This window comes from Carlito syrichta, unplaced genomic scaffold (genome assembly GCF_000164805.1).
Source record: "Carlito syrichta isolate Samal-C Ts95f unplaced genomic scaffold, Tarsius_syrichta-2.0.1 Scaffold315082, whole genome shotgun sequence".
Taxonomy (NCBI): Eukaryota; Metazoa; Chordata; class Mammalia; order Primates; family Tarsiidae; genus Carlito; species Carlito syrichta.
In genome coordinates, this window is record NW_007259178.1 from 115,933 (window position 1) to 135,275 (window position 19,343).

The following is a 19,343-nucleotide window of genomic DNA, read 5'->3' on the forward strand; positions in this document are numbered from 1 at the left end:
TTCATACAAATTACAACAGACATAAAATTAGCAAAATCTCTTATGCTACCGCTCAATGCAATTTATCTCCTCACATTTAACCCTCACAATCGCCACAAACAGGAATAAACCGAAAATCTGAGGTGATGACGTAGGGGACAGTCTATAATTGGTGTAGACCGGACTCTGCGAGACTCCAAACTCCCATTACTGCTTTTTCTGGGCCTGCGCTCGCGGAAGTCCCGCCCCAGGAGGAGGACAGTTTCCGTAAAAAATTGACACTGGAAAGCCGGAAAGGGCTAAGGGACTGAGCCGCTTGTGACGCTCTAGTATTCTTCTACTCTATGGCTGCTGCCAATTGATAAATCCCGAGCGGTAAGGCTCCTTTCTATTGGGTGAGCTGCCTCGCGTAGGCGGGTGGCTCGGTTCGGAGCGCGATGATTGGCTGGACCCACCACGCGGAGCGAAGGGGCGGTACTTGAGGCACCCGATCGGAGGTGACCGGCTGCATTCTCAGTTCTGGTGGAGTCGGTCGCATGTGGGCGCTTCGTTCGCTGCTGCGGTCCGCGGCCGGTCGCACCATGTCGCAGGGATCCGCCCGCCGCCAGCGGCCGCCCAAGGACCCGCTGCGGCACCTGCGCACGCGGGAGAAGCGCGGCCCGTCGGGGTGTCCTGGGGGCCCGAACACCGTGTACCTGCAGGTGGTGGCGTCCGGCGGTCGGGACGCGGGCGCCGCGCTCTATGTCTTCTCCGAGTATAACCGGTCAGTGCGCCGCGCCCGGAGTCTGACCTGGTCTCCGCGGCGTCTCCTTACCGAACCCATCCCTCCTCGCCGAGTCCTTCGTGCTGGGCAGCCTTGGAGCATCTCGGCACCCCTCGGGCTTCGGTTTTTCCTTTTTGACACATGTAGGATTTCAGTGTTGCAGCGGTGTTGGTGTTTTAGTGGGTGGGAGACCCTAGATTCCTTACATCTCTTTATCCTCGTGATTTCCGGGGATCGGTGCAGAACTTCAGACTTGGCTCTAAGCATCGCTTTCCCAACCTCTGGGACTTGGGCTGGTTGTGAGCACGCTTTGAGTGGTATCCCCTTCAGTGCACCCCAAGGCGAGGGCCTCATAGTTAGCGTGGGAGGTAGACTGATTTGGTGAGGAGCTGATGGAGGAGGGGACCTGTTTTGCTGCAGCACCAACCCACACAGACCCCTACTGCCCGTCGCCTCTGCTAAGGAGGGTTCAGAACCCACCATCCTAATAGTAGAAATGTGGTCTGATTGTGCAGCATGGATCTTTAATTTTTTTTTTCTTTTCCCCAAAGTCTGCAACAAAGCATCTAATTGGTGTGAGAGACTTTACAGACTAGAATTTTCTGAGTGTCCTGTGCAACATTTGTCTTGCAGGTATCTCTTCAACTGTGGAGAAGGCATTCAGCGACTCATGCAGGAGCACAAGTGAGTCAGTCATTTGCTTTTGAAGTAGAGATGGTTATGGAGCTTGACAGCTGACTGAGAGGCCAGTGTGTGTTTGTGTGTGAGTTTTTTCTCTGAGTCAGGACCCATTGTGTCTCCCAGGCTGGAGTACCGTGGTGCAATCACAGCTCACTGCAACCTCGACCTCCTGGGCTCAGGCGATTCTTCCACCTCAGCCTCTTGAATAGGGACTACAGGCATGTACCACCCACCTGGCTAATTTTTTAATGATTTGTAGAGATGAGGTCTTGCTGTGTTGCCTAGGCTGGTCTGGACTCAAGCAATCCTCCTGCCTCAGCCTCACAAATTGCCGGGATTAAAGCTACAGGTCTGGCCACCATGCTCAGCTGCCACTGTGTTTTTATAACAGAAGAAGTGGTCCTTGGACAATCCATTTTATCCTGCTCAAATATTTTCTCTTTCTCAGGTTGAAGGTTGCTCGGTTGGACAACATATTCCTGACACGAATGCATTGGTGTAATGTTGGGGGATTGTGTGGTGAGTATATGCTTTTCAGAATCAGAGGCTGGTGAGAAGTTTCTGGGATTATGAGCTGCTTGACCCCTTTTTTTGCCCACCTTTGAGTCCAGGGGAACTGAAATTCTTTTTATACCAGTCCAGTTCGTTGCAGCACACGGCATCAAAAACTGAGACTCAAAAGAATAGATTTTAACATGGATACCGCTTTCAAGTGTTTTCATCCACTTGATTTCTTGAGTTGTTGGGCCAGAGTTTTGTGATGGAAAACTGGAGACTGTAGTGGTGGTGATTACAGTAAACATGTTTAACACCGAGGCCATCAGCAACCACATGCAGATACCCACCGTCTGGCTTACGTCATCATTCTTCTTCATCAGCTGAGAATGTCAGGATTGTGTTGTAGAAAAATTCTGTAAGCTTGGTGGTGTTGATAGGAAGGAGTGGAGTATCAGACTGCTCCCTGTTGTCAGGGCTGAGACAATGGTGAGGCGAGTGAGGCACCTAGGTACAAAATTTAAGGCCATCCCTTCACTTGCATGATTTTGAGCATGAGCACCTCCTTAAATTTTGCACACTGGGTGCCTCGCTCTCACTGTAGTGTCCTCCCATTCTAGAGGCATTTGAGGAAAATTTAGTGTCCCCTAATACCTCTAGCTAGCATCACTTCTGCACTGTGCATGTTCCCTGATAACTGTTTAGAAGCTGGAATGAAGACATGTAGATAAGTAGCTAGATTAGTACAAGGTGCTCTCCCTGGCAGTGATCAGATTAAGTTGATGAGAGATCTGATTTTATGCATTCTTTTTAGGAATGATTCTTACTTTAAAGGAAACTGGGCTTCCAAAGTGTGTACTTTCTGGACCTCCACAACTGGTGAGTCTCTCCTGACTTACTTTTCAAAATCTACCCCTTACTTTTTAATGTTAGTAACAAGAATTTACGTTTCTGCAAATGAGTCTTCTGCCCTTCAGAGAAACTTGGTAGTAAATACTTCACTTTCCAAGTTAAAAGACTTGAGTTCAAAACTTAATAATTAAATATGTGACCTTGAATGAGCTACTTTACCTTTCTGAGCCTCAGCTTCTTCATCTATAAAATGACTATACAATTTCATAGAGTAGTTATTAAAGATAAAAAGATATAACTTGTAAAGCAACAAATCACTTTATTAGGTATTTGGCATCAAGTAGGTTTGTAGGCTGGGCTCGGTAATCCCAGCACTTTGGGAGGCCGAGGTGAGTGGATTGCCTGAGCCCGCGGGTTCAAGACCTGCCTGGGAAACTTGGCGAGACCTCATCTCTACAATAAATAAAAAATTAGCCGGGTATGGTAGCACGCGCCTGTAGTTCCAGCTACTTGGAAGGCTGAGGTGGAAGGATCGCTGGAGCCCAGCAAGTAGAAGCTGTAGTGGTCGGCAGCGGCACTGCATTCCAGTCTAGGTGACAGAGTGAGACTCCAACTCAAAAAAAAAAAAAAAAAAGTAGGTTTACGATAAATGGCAGCTTTGGTTTTTACTTATTTATTAAATTTCTGACATCTTACCTTTCAAGCCAGCTTATTACACTGTTGAGAAGTCGTGTGTATATTGTTAAAACTGTTGAATGTGATAGTTCATTTTTCAGTTCTTAAGAAGAAAGTCACCAAGATCTGTTAATTCTGTCCCCAAAATAAAGTCTGAAATCCATCCATTTGTCTCCATCTTGTTGAGGCCCTCATTATCTCTGCCTTATACACTTGTTTACTATAATAGCTTCCCATATTCATTGCTTCCCTGCAGTCCATCTGCCACACAGCAGCCAAGAGATAACTTTAAGACAGAAATGCAGTGTCACCTGTCAACCTAAAATCCTTCACGGGCTCCCCATTGTAATTTAAACAGCTTACTTGTGGTCTGCCAGTCCTGTAAGGCCCTGGCCCTTACACATAAACTTCTATCTGAACCTGTTGCTGAGCTATAGCTACAGCTGCAGGGACCAACTCTTAAAGTTCCTCTAATCTCCCTGCCCTCCAAAGTCCTTGTCCACCTCAGGGCTTTTGTGAGTTCCCTCTAACTCTGCAGGGCCAGCTAGAAGGTTGTTTACTCCAGAGCTGTCCCTTCTCTTCAGACAAGTTGGATCCTATCCCTCTGCTTTTTCTTGTAAGCGCTGTAGCATAATTGCTACTAAGTTGTTTCTGTTATCATTTGTTTCATTTTGTCTCCAGTGGATTCAGGAGAGCAAGGATTCCATTTCTTTTTCACTGCTAAATCCTTGGTATCTAACTGGAGTGAACCCTTGATAAAATACTTTAAATTAAAGCTTGTTTTATGCAGATACCTGTTGATGCCTCTTGAGTACTGTGCTGTGTTCTGTATTTGTTTAACCATAACTGTTCACTTCTTTTTTTTCTTTAGGAAAAATACCTAGAAGCAATCAAAATATTTTCTGGTCCATTGAAAGGAATAGACCTGGGTATGTCTTTGATTGTGACTCATTATCTGCTATTTTTTACTCATATATGCCCCAACCTCTCAAATTAGAATCCATTGAAAACATCTCCAACCTTAAAATCAATTGCTTCATCACTATGAGATGGATTTTTAAGATAGTGTCTGTTGCATTTTCTTTGCCCCCTCCTCATGGCTGCAAAAATATGGGCCAGGTAGGCAGGAGTGATTTAAAAACTGACAGATGGCTGCGTGCATGCTGTGTGACAGTCTCCCTTCAGGCACCAAGGCTCCTTCCCCAGTCAAATTGCCTTGAATTCCTTGTAGGAGGAAGAGGGGTGTGAGCAGAGGTTTGTAAAGGTTTTGTGGCCAACTCTGTACTCTGAACCTCAGTTCCAGCTGTGTCAGGAGGCTTGCAATCTCTTGATGGAAGAATACTCACTGATGATGCCAGGAGGCCCTGGTCCTGGAGCCAGTGTGCATCTTTGGCTTATTAATGCTCTTTTGTAGAAACACTAGTATTTTTGTTTCTAAATGTGTAATGGCTCTTATAGTTGAGGTTCTAGATTCTCTGGTCTCACAAGCCTATTTGTTAACTTGGACCTCTGTGTTGGTTTGTTTTTTTTTAATGGATAGTTACTAATGATTATAGCATGCGTTTTTATTTGGCTGTAGTAATTGTTTTAGCTGATGAACTACACTTTTGTTTATTTCCTTCAACTTTCAGTCTACCCAGAAATTCTGGTTTTAGTGGCAGAGTCCCACCAAAATTTGGAGACAATTCAGTTCCCTATTGGTTGTTATCTGGAGAGTTAATTTTCACAGTTGTCTTTACCCATTGTGTGGTTTTCTTATAGCTGTGCGACCCCACTCTGCACCAGAATATAAGGATGAAACCATGACAGTCTACCAGATCCCCATATATAGTGAGTATGAAAGCCAGATTTTCTAGGTGTTGGGTGTAGATTCTAAATAAGGAAGATATGGGTGAAAATGGAAACTGAACTGTTTTGTGTTCTGAGCATGATTAGGAAATTTAGCTGAGGAATTAAGATAATGCTTCTTTCTCTTTAAGTAGCTTATATTTTTATGGACAGATACATTTAACTCACATATAATAGATAGTAATTATGCTTTGGAATATTACATAGTCAAGTGCTGTCAGAACATATATTGCACTCAGATTTGCTCATTCATTGCTTGGGGCTTGCCACAAGCATAAGTATCCTCTTGATGAGGATTTTAGAGATGTTTGCACACATAAATATTTTAAAATAGACACTGATAATAGCAACCTAAAAGAAGCATTAGAAGAATAAAAAGAAATAAAAAATTATTCTTGTATTCTGAGGAAAAGAAAAAAAAAAATTTTTTAAAAAATATTGTTAGGTGTTGGGAGCTCCTACAAACCCTCAGGTACCAGGACCAGATGATATGGTTTTTATTTAGGAACAGGGTCAGTCTTCATGTCAGTCTCATCCTTGAGTTTGGCTAAATATGAGGTTACAGCTCCTAAGTTGCCTGAGCCAAGAGGAAACCCAGATAATCAAAATGCCCGTGTCTGGTTTTGCCTACATGTGAAGAGAATACCAAGCAGTGGGGACATTTTCTTGGCAGTGATAACTAGTATGATGCTTTGCTAAGTGCTGAAGGCTTACAGATGAAAGCACCCAACAAAGGCCAAAGAAGGGAGATAAGGGTTACTGACCCTTGGGGAGAAGGCAGCAGGGGTGTGGCTGGAGCAGTGGCATGAGCAGTCACGGGCCAGTGAGGTGACCAGGCTGAAGCCTTCTGCTTGCCTGGCTCACTCCTCCTGGTCAGATCTGACCCCTCCCACCACCACCTCCAGCCTGAGTTGTGCTGTGTCCCTGTTGTTCCTTTCTGGCACCTTCTTCCTTCTGTAACACATAATGGTGCATATCATGTGATCAATGCTTAACTTGCTCAGTTTTGTTGACTGTTGTGTTTTTGGGAGCCCAGTGGTCCCTGAATGAATGAACATACATGAAGAAGGAGCAAGCAGGGGTTCTGTTGAGACCAGCAGCTGAGCTTCCGCTTCTTAGAGCAGTAATTTTTTTTCTTGACCTTAAGACTTAACTAACTGCAGACTTATGCTCTTTCTGGAGATGGGTACCCTTTGCACCTCTACACGTTTAGTGAGAGTCATGATAATGAATAAGCATGCCTATACCCTGCAAGTTATTTAGTCAACAACAAACACTATTGAGTTTGTACTGTGTCAAGGCTCTGAGCTCAGCAGAAACATAAAGGTGAATAGGAGGACATACATGTAGCCCGGAGACCAGACAGACGGGTAACTAATTATTCACTACTGCAGTAAAAGGTGTGCTGACTTAATTGGCATTTTGGCATCCCTGTGTGTGAACATCTGGGCTTTGGCTGTGAGCTCACCTTGTACAGTGTCTAACTTGCTGTCCTGTACTGAACAGGTGAACAGAGGTATGGAGAGCACCAGCCTTCGCAGAGTCCGGGAAGGCCTCTCAACAGACTCAGTCCAGAGCAGTCCTCAGACTGTGGATTGACTAGAAACGAGCAGCACCTTCCTCATGGTAGTAGTATAAGCAAAATGGGACAACAGAAGGACCTGTGTTTTCTTAATTTTCTGCCTCGTAATACTCTTAAGTTGGAATCATTATTATAAGAAAACCATGGATATAAAATAGATACTTCTTCCTGGACACATTATGACTTGACTTGTGGGGAGCATGAGAAGGATTGTTGTAAAGGTAGCAGTCCTGGGTTTTAAAGACCAATCCTACCAGGGCCTGGGTAGGCCCTAAACTGTTCATTTTTTCCAGAGGGGAGAGAGCAGGGTCTGGCAAACTGATTTGTATAGAGGGCATTTATGTTTTTTATTAATGCAGAACTATAACTGCAAAACTGAAAACAGTCAAATCAATGAATGGATCTGCACCTTTTCTTCTAGAATGACAACCTGAAAAACTGAGTTAAAAGACCAAGATAAGATGTATCTAAAGAGGTGGACTGCTTAAGGAGTCTGTTATCCTTAATAGGACAGCACTGGCAAAGCTTGGGAGTTCCTGTTTCTGTCCTGAGGTTTTGTCTGTTGACTGAGAAAAGGCCTACCATTTTTTGGATGACACTGGGTGAAGACTGACACCCACATTTTCTCTCCAAGCCTTCTAGCTTTTGTGTTATTTCACACATTCTTATATGTTTTATAAAGCACATTTTGATTTTTTTTTCTCTTCTCCAGTCCTAAAAATTTTGCTTGCCATTCTAACATTTTTCTGGTTAGAGTTTTATGTAACCAAACACATCTCAACTTAAGTAGGAACAAAAGTATGCTTGAGCATACTAGTGTCTTCAACCTTTGTGATGGGACGGCAGCATCCATTTAATTTTTATGTGAAGTGAAATTTGGTATCGGGTAGTAATTTGTGATGTTTGCAACCTTCATATTTACTTTGTATAATCAGATGTGTTTTTTTTTTCAGGTGTTAGCCAGAAAAGAAATGGCAGGGACCCTTCCTTGGTGGTAGCCTTTGTCTGTAAGGTAAGAGAGCCTTTGCAGAGTGTGGTAAGTGATCATAAGCTTGGCAGGTGACCTTTGGTTAGCATTTTCCCAGTAATATGAGGTTATAGCTCCTAAGTTGCCTGAGCTAAGAGGAAACTCAGATAATCAAAATCTTTAACTTCTTTTTCTTTTCTATGCTTTGTCAGTATCTGTATGTGTTATTTTTGTCTGTGATCTGTCCTCTTAGAATTCAAAAATCATTGAAGGCAGCTGTGTTTGTTTTCCTTCAAGTCCCTTGTGTCGTCATTCAGACTCTTTTAACTCTTAGTTTATTTTGTTTCCCTGCAGTGGTTAGTATCTAACATCAGATTGATTTTGATATTAGCTTGCATTCACAAGACATAGATCTGCGACTCTGAAGTTGGTCAAATTCCATTAAAGATTTTTTTTTTTTTTTTTTTGAGTTGGAGTCTCACTCCATCGCCCAGACTGGAGTGCAGTGGCCGCTCCCGGCCACCGCAGCCTTGACCCGCTGGGCTCCAGTGATCCCTCCACCTCAGCCTTCCGAGTAGCTGGAATTACCGGCACTCGCTACTATGCCTGGCTGATTTTTTTTTTTTTTTTTTAACTTTAACCTTTCTTTTTATTTCTTTTAGTTCAGTTTATGCTATAATTTTTGTGAAATAATTATTGAATAAGAAATATTGCTTACAATTAAAGCAATTTAAGCAAAATATATTACTGAAGAAGTATCATTTATTGAATTAAATAATATAGGCTTCTTTTTTGTCTGTAATTGATGGACATTTGATTTTAAAAAGACACTGTTTGCATTAGGTCACCACAAAGTAGATTTACGTATAGCCATCAACAGAATAAAAACACAAGAAAGTTTCTATGTGATCCCAGCAAAGATACTCTTTCCTTAATCATAACAAATTAAATATTTTTAGAAGGTAAAACCATTAAGTTTACAAAACACAAAAACACTTTATTTTTAAGAAAAAGGTACAATTTCTCATTTTCTCTTCTTGGCATAAATTTTAATTCTTTCCAGTGGAAGCAAAACCTCCTGCGCCCCTTTCAGTGTCATCTAAAACTTGAACTTCTATTTCTGGATAAAAAATTCGTTCACAAATGAGCTGCGTAATTCGGTCACCTTTTTTGACTTCAAACTCTTCTTTGCCAAAATTAAACAGTACAACACCAACATTTCCTGTATAATCTTCATCTGTGACACCAGCTCCTACATCTATAAAGTGTTTTGCAGCCAAGCCAGAACGTGGAGCTACTCTTCCATAACACCCAGAAGGAAGAGCTATCTGAATGTCCGTTTTCACAAGAGCTTTCTCCATAGGTGGTATTGTATAATCATAGGCACTGTACAGGTCATAGCCCGCGGCCCGTGCGGACCCCCGGGTCGGGCCGAGGCGTGCTTGGAGAGCCGGGCAAAGCGGAGCTGCATGCCGCCCTTCTTCGCAGGCCGGGGCCGCTTGCTAAGGGAAATAGCAGGGGTCTCTTCAGAGCAGGGCATGGCCGAGAGAGAAGACCAGCGGAGGGAATAAGAGCGCAAGGTCGGCTGATTTTTTTTTTATTTATTGTGGAGATGAGGTCTCACCAAATTGCCCGGGCAGGTCTCGAACCTGTGGGCTCAGGCAGTCCACTCACCTTGGCCTCCCAAAGTGCTGGGATTACAGGCTGAGCCACCGAGCCGGCTCCATTAAAGATTTTTAGTACAGTAAGCTATTTGTAAGGTCTGACTAAAGCTTTATAGGACTTTGTATTAAAATTTTATTATAATATAGTCTGCAACAAAAAATTTTTTCTGATATGTGAAAAGACTTTATTGTTCTTTTGTGGGCTTAGATTTTTTTTTAATTTAAAAAAATTTTTTATTTTAAACATGGGATACAATTGAGGGTTAAGTATACAAATGTTCATTATGCAGGTATCCTTGTTGATGAGGTATGCACCCCCTCTGCGGGTTTCCCACTACTGCCAATCCCACCTCCCTCCCCACCTGGCATTTTCCCACTGCAGCCAATCCTTTTCTTATAATAGTACAATAATTGTTCGAAGTCCGCTTATAAGTGAGAACATGTGATACTCAGTTCTTTGTTTCTGTGATAGATCACTCAGTATTATAGACTCTTAAGACCATCTAAGTTGCTGTGAAGTTCATAATTTTGTCCTTCTTTATGGCTGTGTAATATTCCATAGTGTATATGTACCACATTTTTTTTTTTTATCCAGTACAGTTTTGATGGGCAGCACGGTTGGTTCCATGTTTTTGCTATTGTGGATAATGCTGCAATAAACATCCATGTGCAGGTATCTTTTTCATAGAGTAATTTGAGTTCCTCCAGGTATATTCCCAGTTGGGGATTGCGGGGTCGTATGGAAGGTCAATTTTTATATCTTTTAGGAATCACCAAACTGTTTTCCACAGAGGTTGTACTAGTTTCCATTCCCACCAACGGTGTAGAAGTGTTCCCTTTTCCCTGCATGCTTTCCAGCATCTGTTTTTTTGTTTTTTTTTTTTTGAGTTATTGATGATGACCATCCTGACTGGAGTTAGATGGTATCTCAGTGCGGTTTTGATTTGCATTTCTTTGATGACTAGTGAGGCTGAGCATTTTTTCATGTATCTGTTGGCTACTCATGTGTCTTCTTTTAAGAAATATCTATTCATGTCTTTTGCCCACTTTGTAAGGGACTGTTTTTTTTTCTTTTCAGCACGTTTGAGTTCCTTGTAGATTCTAGATGTTAGATCTTTGTCAGATATATAGTTGGCAGATATTTTTTTCCCAGGCTATGGGCTGTCTTCCAGGTTTCTTTGGCTTTGCAGAAGCTTGTCAGTTTGATGGGGTCCCACTTACCTATCTTACCTCTTATGGCATGGGCACTTGGAGTTTTGGTCAGGAATTGGTTGTCAGTTCCAATTTCCATAAGGGTGTCTCCTGAATTTTCTAAGATTCTTATAGTTTGAGGTTTTACATTTAGGTCTTTGATCCATTTAGAGTTAGTTTTTGTGTATGGTGATAGGTAGGGCTCCTGTTTCAATCTTCTGTATGTGATCAGCCAGTTTTTCCAGCACCATTTACTGAATAGGTTCTCCTCTCCCCAGTGGTTGTTGTTGGAGGCTTATCAAAGATGAGTTGGTTGAGAAATTGAAACTTTGCTTCCAGAATCTCTATCCTGTTCCATTGGTCCATATGCTTGTTCTTGTACCTATACCAGGCTGTTTTGATTATTTTAGCCTTATAGTAAAGTTTGAAGTCTGAAAGTGTGATCTGAAAGTGTGATACCTTCCACTTTGTTTTTCTTTTTTTTTCTTTTTGAGTTGGAGTCTCATTCTGTCACCCAGGCTGGAGGGCAGTGGCACACTCCCGGCCACTGCAGCCTCGACCTGCTGGGCTCCGGCGATCCTTCTGCCTCAGCCTTCCAAGTAGCTGGAGCTGCAGGCATGCACCACCATGCCCGACTAATTTTTTTTATTTATTGTAGAGATGAGGTCTCACCAAGTTGCCCAGGCAGGTCTCGAACCTGCGGGCTCAGGGCAATTTACTCACCTCGGCCTCCCAAAGCACGGGATTACAGGCTGAGTCACCGATCCTGGCCCACTTTGTTTTTCTTGCTGAGGATTGTTTTGCCTATTTGTGGTCATTTATGTTTCCATATGAATTCCTGTATTGTCATTTCCAGGTCGGAGAAGAATGCTGCTGTTAATTAATGGGTATTGTGTTAAATCTATAGATTGCCTTGGGTAGGATGGACATCTTAACAATGTTGATTCTTCCAACTCATGAGCATAGAATATTTTTCCATTTGTTTGTATCATCTTTGAGTTCTTAGAGCAGTGTTTTGTAGTTTTTTTTGTAAAGGTCTTTCACATCTCTGGTTAGGAAAATGCCAGGTACTTAATTTTTTGTGTGTGGCTATTATAAATGGGATTGTGCTTTTTATTTGGGTTTCTGTTTGTTTATTTTTGGTATATAGAAATGTGACTGTCTTTTACACATTTATTTTATACCCTGGGACTTTGCCTGAATCCTTTATCAGTGCAGGGAGATATTTGGACAGATTCTCTTGGGTTTTTGAGGTATAGAGTCATGTCATCTGCAAAGAGGGATAACTTGACTTTCTTTTTTCCTATTTGGATACCCCTGATCTCCTTATCTTGTCTGATTGCTCTAGCTAGGACTTCCAAAACTATGTTGAAAAGAAGGGGTGAGAGTGGGCATCCTTGTCTTGTTTTGGTTTTTAGGGGAAATGGTTCCAATTTCTGTCTGTTTAGCAGTATGTTGACTGTGGATTTCTAGTAGCTGGTTCTTACTATTTTGAGGTATGTTCCATCTATGCCTAGATGTTCAAGGGTTTTTATCAAGAAGGGGTGCTGGATTTTATCAAAAGCTTTTTCTGCATCAAATGATATAATCATGTGGTTTTTGTCTTTACATCTGTTGATGTATTTAATTACGTTTATGGTCTTGCAAATGTTGAACCAGATGGGCCCAGATTTTAAAAAGTAAAAAGTAGCCAGGCTCAGTGGCTCAGCCTGTAATCCCACGCCTTTGGGAGGCTGAGGTGAGTGGATTGCCTGAGCCCGCGGGTTCGAGACCCGCCTGGGCAGCGAGACCTCATCTCTACAATAAATCAAAAAGTCAGCTGGGCATGGTAGTGCATGCCTGTAATTCTGGCTACTCGGAAGGCTGAGGCAGAAGGATCGCCAGAGTCCAGCAGGCGAGGCTGTGGTGGCCAGGAGCAGCCACTGCACTCCAGTCTGGGTGACCGAGTAAGACTCCAACTCAAAAATAAAATAAAATAAAATAAAAAAGAAAAAAGTAATAATACTGATTTTAAAATATGTTTGGAAATTTTCATCCAGATCACTCTTACACACTCTGGCAGTTGCCCTGTTATTAGGCAGCTGTTCTGGGAGCTACCAGCTGCCTGCCCTGGCTTTTCTGTCTCCTTCCTTGCTTGTCTGCTGCTGCTCTTAAGGGCTGTTCTCACTGGGTCAGCCTGTAGCCCCTTTTTCCTCTTCTAAATAATGTGCTGTTCTTGGCTGCAGTTTTAGAAGGCAGTAAAGCTGAGCTAGTTCACGTTCTGGGGGACTCCAGGCATGAGGGCCTGAGAAAACACATCTGATAGGGGAGCTTGGGCTTTGGGCAGCTGTTGTGTAGGGCCTTGTTAGCTGCATTCTGGTTCTCCTCAGTCTTGGAAATACTCTGCATTCCTCAGAGGGGAACAAACTCCATGGGTTGAATTGATTTTGTGGAGAGATGGCTTTCTCCTGCCTTAGGTCTGCAAATGCCTTTTAAACATTAGAAACATTCAGTTACCATCCTCAGACCCATTTGGGTGTAAGGAGAGAATGTTTGGTTATAACAGTGCTTTTTAATTATCTAAAGATGTCTGCAGAACTGCATTGTCTTATGTGCTATGCACACACTGAAGTTGTAATCCTTCCTCTAGTACATTGTTTTTCAAGGTGGAAAATTCTAGGATCTCAAACACATGACTTTAGCATCCAAATTTCAGTCTTGACCCTAAGGCTAACTTAACTTCAGGAAGTTAAAAGAAATCGCCAAAAGTATGTGAAAAATTTAAAGAAGAAAATGAAAAATATATTTCAATACCCAAAGACCTATTAACATCTTACATCATTTCTAACTTTTTTCTGTTATTGTATGTGAAATATGTAGAGCCCAAAAATATTTGGACAGCAATCTTTTTTTCAGTATGGCAATTATGAAGTTTTGTGATAGGATTATTGTTTGCCCTGCTAACATAATAAGAGCATATTGGATTTTTTTTTTTTTTTTTTTTTATTTTTGAGTTGGAGTCTCACTCTGTCGCCCAGACTGGAGTGCAGTGGCCTCTCCCGGCCACCACAGCCTCGCCTACTGGGCTCCGGTGATCCTTCCGCCTCAGCCTTCCAAGTAGCCGGTACAGGCATGCGCTACCACGCCCGGCTGATTTTTTGATTTATTGTAGAGATGAGGTCTCGCTGCCCAGGCGGGTCTCGAACCCGCGGGCTCAGGCAATCTACTCACCTCAGCCTCCCAAAGGCGCAAGATTACAGGCTGAGCCACTGAGCCCGGCTGGATATTTCTTTAATTATATTTTTTCTCCAATATAAGAGCAGTGACACTATATTGCCAAATAATTGAAAAGTACAGAAGAAAAAAAACCCCACTCATCCTTTTGTTAGCCTACCACTGTCATTGGAATATGGTATTACACAGCAATTTGCTTGTCATTGTTCTATTAGACAGTATTCTGGTGATGCTCCTTTAGCTATTATTGATAAGTATAGAATGATAGAACAGTGTTTCTTCTCAAGGATACTTGACGGATACTTATTTTTAACTTTGATATGGAAATGAGCCACATTTTATTAAATTTATATGAGTTTAGTGCTCAGAAATAAAGCACTGTGTTTTAAGTCATTCAGCTTTTATTACTAAAGCATTTAAAAATAAGTGACTTAAGAATATGTATACTTTCTGAAAGTAGTAAGCTGTATTTGTTTGAATTGTGGGAAAATAGCATTAATTTTTTAAAAATCCAGAAAGATAGAAGAAAAGTTGATTAAAACCACACTTCATGAGCCACTGCATTCACATTTACGTTCTCTTTGTTGCAGCTTCACTTAAGGAAAGGAAACTTCTTGGTGCTCAAAGCAAAGGAGATGGGCCTCCCAGTGTGAGTGTCAGGGGAGAAGGTATTGGGGACTTGCAGGTCACTGCTTTGTCCTTCAAGAAAACTCAGCTCATAGCACGCTTGCCTTTTCATTCCAGTGGGACGGCTGCCATCGCTCCCATCATTGCTGCTGTCAAGGACGGGAAAAGTGTCACTTATGAAGGAAGACAGGTGAGATGCCTGGTTTTCTTGATGACTCAGTAGTTACAAGGAGGGCCTGGAACATTGGACAGAGTCACTGTCTGGTTCAGGCCCTATAGACACCAATTTGGAATGAAGTGGAACAGCTTGAACATCTGTCGCTTGGTTAAGTATAAAAGAGGCTCTTACCATGTCAGCACTGCTGTGTCCAAACATTTCTGTAGCCTGTCCATTTAGGATCTGGTGGTCCTCCTCCTTACAGGATGGATGCTTTCCCTTGTGCTTGAGCTCAGGGTATCGTTGAGCAACAGACACCGTAGGATGGGTGCATGGCCCAATAGAATGTCACCTTGTTCTTTATCAAGATGTTTTCTCTGGCTTCTAAGGATGTTAGTATCAGTGGCCACAGACTGAAGAGAACCTTAATACCTTGTTTCCTGGCCACTGTAGGTTTGAAGTGTCTTTGCAAGCTAGTTGCTTGTCTAATTAAATATAAACAGAGAGCAGTAAGGGTGTAGGTGGTGATCCTTAAAGGTGGTTTTGTGCTTTGTGTACCTTTCTCAGCTTGCTGCATAGGGATACATAATATTAGCAGTTAGTTGCCTTCAAGGTGGTTCAATTTGGTTGCTGAGCTGTGACTGTTCTGGGATAGTGTCATGACCCAAGTGAGCTGGCTTATTTGATTTTGCAGATTTTGCCTGAAGAGATTTGTACTCCTCCAGATCCTGGTCTTGCTTTTATTGTGGTAGAATGTCCGGATGAAGGATTCATTCAACCCATCTGTGAGAATGTCACCTTTAAGAGGTAATGAGGGGTGCCTGGGGTGGGAGAAGTGAGAGCTGAAGCCCAGCCCAGCATTGACAGAGGCATCTTGTATATAGAACTGTGTCTCTGGGAAGGCCCATTGCCTGGGCTTGAAATGCGGAGGCCAGGACTTTTCTACCTTAGGGTCAGTCCTACTGGCAGGATTTATGTTACTATTGGTAGTGGGTTTTGTGGTGTACAGAGCCTTGGATTAAACTAGAAACCACTGAGAACTAGGAAATTAACTAAAACTTTTTTTTTTTTGAGTTGGAGTCTCACTCTGTCACCCAGACTGGAGTGCAGTGGCACGTTCACAGCCACCACTGCCTTGACCTGCTGGGCTCAGGTGATCCTTTTGCCTCAGCCTTCCAAGTAGCTGGAACTCCAGGCATGCGCCACCACGCCTGGCTAATTTTTTGATTTATGGTAGAGATGAAGTCTCACCAAGTTGCCAGCTGGTCTCAAACCCGTGGGCTCAGGTAATCCTCTCACCTCGGCCTCTCAAAGTGCTGGGGTTATAGGTGTGAGCCACCACATCCGGCCTTAACTAAAACTCTTAGGAGTTCTAATTAGAATAGGTTCTATAACTTTCTTACATTCTCATTAATGCCCTAAATTATTATTTAGATTATTTTTAACTATATGAATTTTCTTCACTTGCCTGCATTGAAACTAATGAAGTAGGTCAGAGTATCTGAGACCATCTTGGTCAAGAGTCTGTGTTAAGGGACAGGATCTGAACCTGCAAACATCTTTCAGGCCCAAGTGCAACTCTGTTTTGTCCTCCAAAAAAGTTAGCCAATTCTGTAGTTTTGCTTTAATACCAGGTAGAATCTTTGACCTGCATGTCTGTGTTTTAATTTTTTCCCTCATTCTTAATGGTTTATTTATATTTTCCTGTTCCTCATTTTTATTTATATGTTTTCACTTGTTTTATTCTCCTTGCATAACAAATCCTTTGGGCTGCTTCACCCCTTCCAAGTCAGAGTGTTAGAAGTTCTTCCTGGGTCCGCTTTATTCTCTGGATGAATTAGGTTCCTGGTGGCACAGGCTTTGTGTTTTAATCAAGTTTTGGGCAGCAAAGCTTCTTCAAGTCACTGACTGAGATGTCATTTGAGAGCCTTGCACGTGTGAGTGATGGCGGTGGTCGGGATAAATAAAAACAGCTACTGTGAGTATTTAAAGGGAACTGGAAGCAGACACAGCAACATGTTAGTGGTCTTCTCTCTAGGTGGTGGGATTTCAGGTGATTTTCATTTTCCATGTGGGTTTCTCAGGTTCCACGGCAGATATCAAGGTGGCATTGGAGGTACAGATTTATTGGATGAAGTGCCTGTGAGAGATGGAGAGAGGGAGCAGGAGAGGCAGGGAGAGCCTTTGTCTGGCTTTGCAGGTCTGACCCCTGTGAATGGAGAGGACAAGAGCCTGAGACGGCAGCACAGTACTGAGAAAGGCTAGGCCAGGCAGACCAAAGGCCCAGAGTGGAGCTTGCCTGCTAGAGGAACCCCATGTTGAAAGGAAATGGCCCAGCACTGGGACCTGGTGTGCTCAGGCAATACTGGGGGCAGCCCAGGGGAGGGCATAGCCTAGACCTGGAAGCTGTAAGTCCACTGTGGTGCCTGCAGAGGGCAGAGTGGCATCTCTCCCTGTTGGCACGGTCCCTGTCTGTACATGTCCTGAGTTTTTATCAGTTGATAAAATAAAACCCCGCTCTTCTTTCTGTCCAGGTACCAAGGAAAGGCTGATGCCCCTGTGGCCCTGGTGGTTCACATGGCTCCAGAATCAGTGCTTGTGGACAGCAGGTACCAGCAGTGGATGGAGAGGTATGGACCCCGGTCCAGTGGCACTCAGGGCAACTCTTCTGGGTGGTGGTGCGATTCCCCCTCTCCTCCCCTCTTGATCTTTCAAGTGCTACCTTCCCTCTGTGTCTACCTAAACTTCCACTGGGATTCCTGCCTTCCCTGAATTCTGGAAGCACTGGTTTGTAGCATGTGTGTGAAGAAAACCCACCGCTAGGTGGCGCAGTGTCTCCACATGTCCCACTTGTACTAGGGATTTGATTTCACATCATTTTTTACCTGCCACACACTCACTCTCCGTGTCCGAACAAGTACTGCATTTGGTTGATGATTCCACATGTGAATTCTAAAGAGGAAACTTGCATATATAAAATAATAGCTTCCACTTACTGAATGCCCATTTCATGTCAGTCAATATGTTAAATATTCTGCATTTCACTTCATTTTCTCTGGTTTACTGTACCCCACAACCCTGTGAGGTAACTTGAGTTTATACCACAGCTTAGTAACTGAAGGGAGAGAGTGCTCTACCTTTTCCTCATGGCATTGTTGGCTAAGGCCAGCATCTGGTGTAAGAGTCTGAGCTGAACTCGGGGTGCAGTGACTTTGTGTTACTTTTTGGCATCGCCCCCTGCATTCCCAACATAGCCCTCTTCACTCTGTCTCTCTACTCCTGCAGCCTCTTGCTTCCCAGCTGTCTCACCTGTTCTTTCCAGATTTGGGTCCCAATATATATTATTTAATTTCCTCTTACACTCTGTACCCCATTGTTTACCCAAGTCCCTACCTGTAGGCCCCCAAAATCTTAGTTTTTCTGTTTTATTCTACCATTGTTTTTTTTTTTAGTTGGAGTCTCACTCAGTCGCCCAGACTGGAGTGCAGTGGCACGCTCACGGTCAACCCCAGTGTCAACTTGTTGGACTCAGGCATTCCTTCTGCCTCAGCCTTCCAAGTAGCTGGAACTACAGGCATGCGCTACCACTCTCGGCTAATTTTTTATTTATTGGACCCGTTGGCTCAGGCAGACCCCTCATCTCGGCCTTCTAGAGTGCTGGGATTACAGGCTTGAGCCACCACGCCCGGCCTCCACCACTCTTGATAGCACACGTGAAAGGTAGCCGAGGAAAGGAGAGAACACTGGCATTAGAGACGCAGGAGTAGGATTATGTGTGGCCACTTAGTAACAGTATTTGGGGCAAGTCACTTAACTCTTTGAACATTTCCATCTGCCTTATTGCCGCTAATCTCCAGTGCTGCTTCTTACATGTAATTGCTCCCTCGTGGATGTTCTAAACATAATGGTCTTATTCATCTTAGGTTTGGACCTGACACCCAGCACTTAATCCTGAATGAGAGTTGTACCTCAGTTCACAACCTTCGCAGTCACAAGATTCAAACACAGCTCAACCTCATCCATGCGGATATCTTTCCCCTACTCACCAGTTTCCCCTGTAAGGTACTGTGCCAGGATGGTCCCTTGGAGGCCTGACTGTGTCCCCTTTTCTTCCCCTCCATGGAGTGTTTTTGTCTCTTCCAGGAGGAAGGCCTCACCCTCAGTGTGCCCACAGTTCGTGGTGAATGCCTCCTCAAATATCAGCTCCGTCCCAAGAGGGAGTGGCAGAGGTCTGTGCCATTCTGAGTTGTGGAGTTATCTAGGTCAGGGGTTGGTAAGCTTTTCTGTAAGTTCTGGTAAGCTTTTGGGGCCATATCATCTCTGTTGCAACTACTCAGCTCTGTGTTGTACTAAAGAGCCACAGACAATGTGTAAATGAATGGCCTTGGCTGTGTGCCAGCGTGAGTTTATTAAGCCGCCTGTGACTGGGGTGCTGGTGGGAGGAGTGGGGCCAGTGGTTATCCTTTTCTAAAATTGTTTTCCATGGTGATAAGAGGGCTCATTTGTTTTGCAATATAGAAAGTAAGAAATGCATGATGAAAAAAGTCACCCATATTCCTGTCACCCAGAAGTTATGATTGCTGACATTTTGTGTTTTTTAGTTTGTATATATAGGGATATACATATTTTTTTTTTAAAGAATATGTGGG

The 19,343-nt window shown here is 43.3% G+C and overlaps 1 protein-coding gene and 1 pseudogene across 6 annotated transcripts in view; one reads left to right on the plus strand and one right to left on the minus strand.

Moving 5' to 3' along the window:
• Positions 1–399: 399 nt before the first annotated feature.
• ELAC2 (elaC ribonuclease Z 2) overlaps positions 400–19,343 on the plus strand; it is a 28,657-nt gene continuing 9,713 nt past the window's right edge. The window contains exons 1-14 of one of the 5 annotated variants that reach the window (XM_008072281.1): positions 400–742; positions 1,376–1,426; positions 1,872–1,942; positions 2,733–2,797; positions 4,317–4,374; positions 5,207–5,275; positions 6,800–6,919; positions 7,829–7,887; positions 14,501–14,559; positions 14,655–14,727; positions 15,389–15,501; positions 17,229–17,324; positions 18,618–18,756; positions 18,838–18,923. In XM_008072281.1, coding sequence (XP_008070472.1) covers positions 516–742; positions 1,376–1,426; positions 1,872–1,942; positions 2,733–2,797; positions 4,317–4,374; positions 5,207–5,275; positions 6,800–6,919; positions 7,829–7,887; positions 14,501–14,559; positions 14,655–14,727; positions 15,389–15,501; positions 17,229–17,324; positions 18,618–18,756; positions 18,838–18,923 — 1,286 coding nt within the window. In that variant the 5' untranslated portion in view covers positions 400–515. The remainder of the gene's footprint in view (positions 743–1,375; positions 1,427–1,871; positions 1,943–2,732; positions 2,798–4,316; positions 4,375–5,206; positions 5,276–6,799; positions 6,920–7,828; positions 7,888–14,500; positions 14,560–14,654; positions 14,728–15,388; positions 15,502–17,228; positions 17,325–18,617; positions 18,757–18,837; positions 18,924–19,343) is intronic. The other 4 variants (XM_021706039.1, XM_008072282.2, XM_021706041.1 and 1 more) reach the window with 4 other exon arrangements.
• On the minus strand, positions 8,765–9,385 carry LOC103274867 (annotated as a pseudogene). Its single transcript, XR_505279.2, has one exon. The product of XR_505279.2 is annotated as a deoxyuridine 5'-triphosphate nucleotidohydrolase, mitochondrial pseudogene (transcript).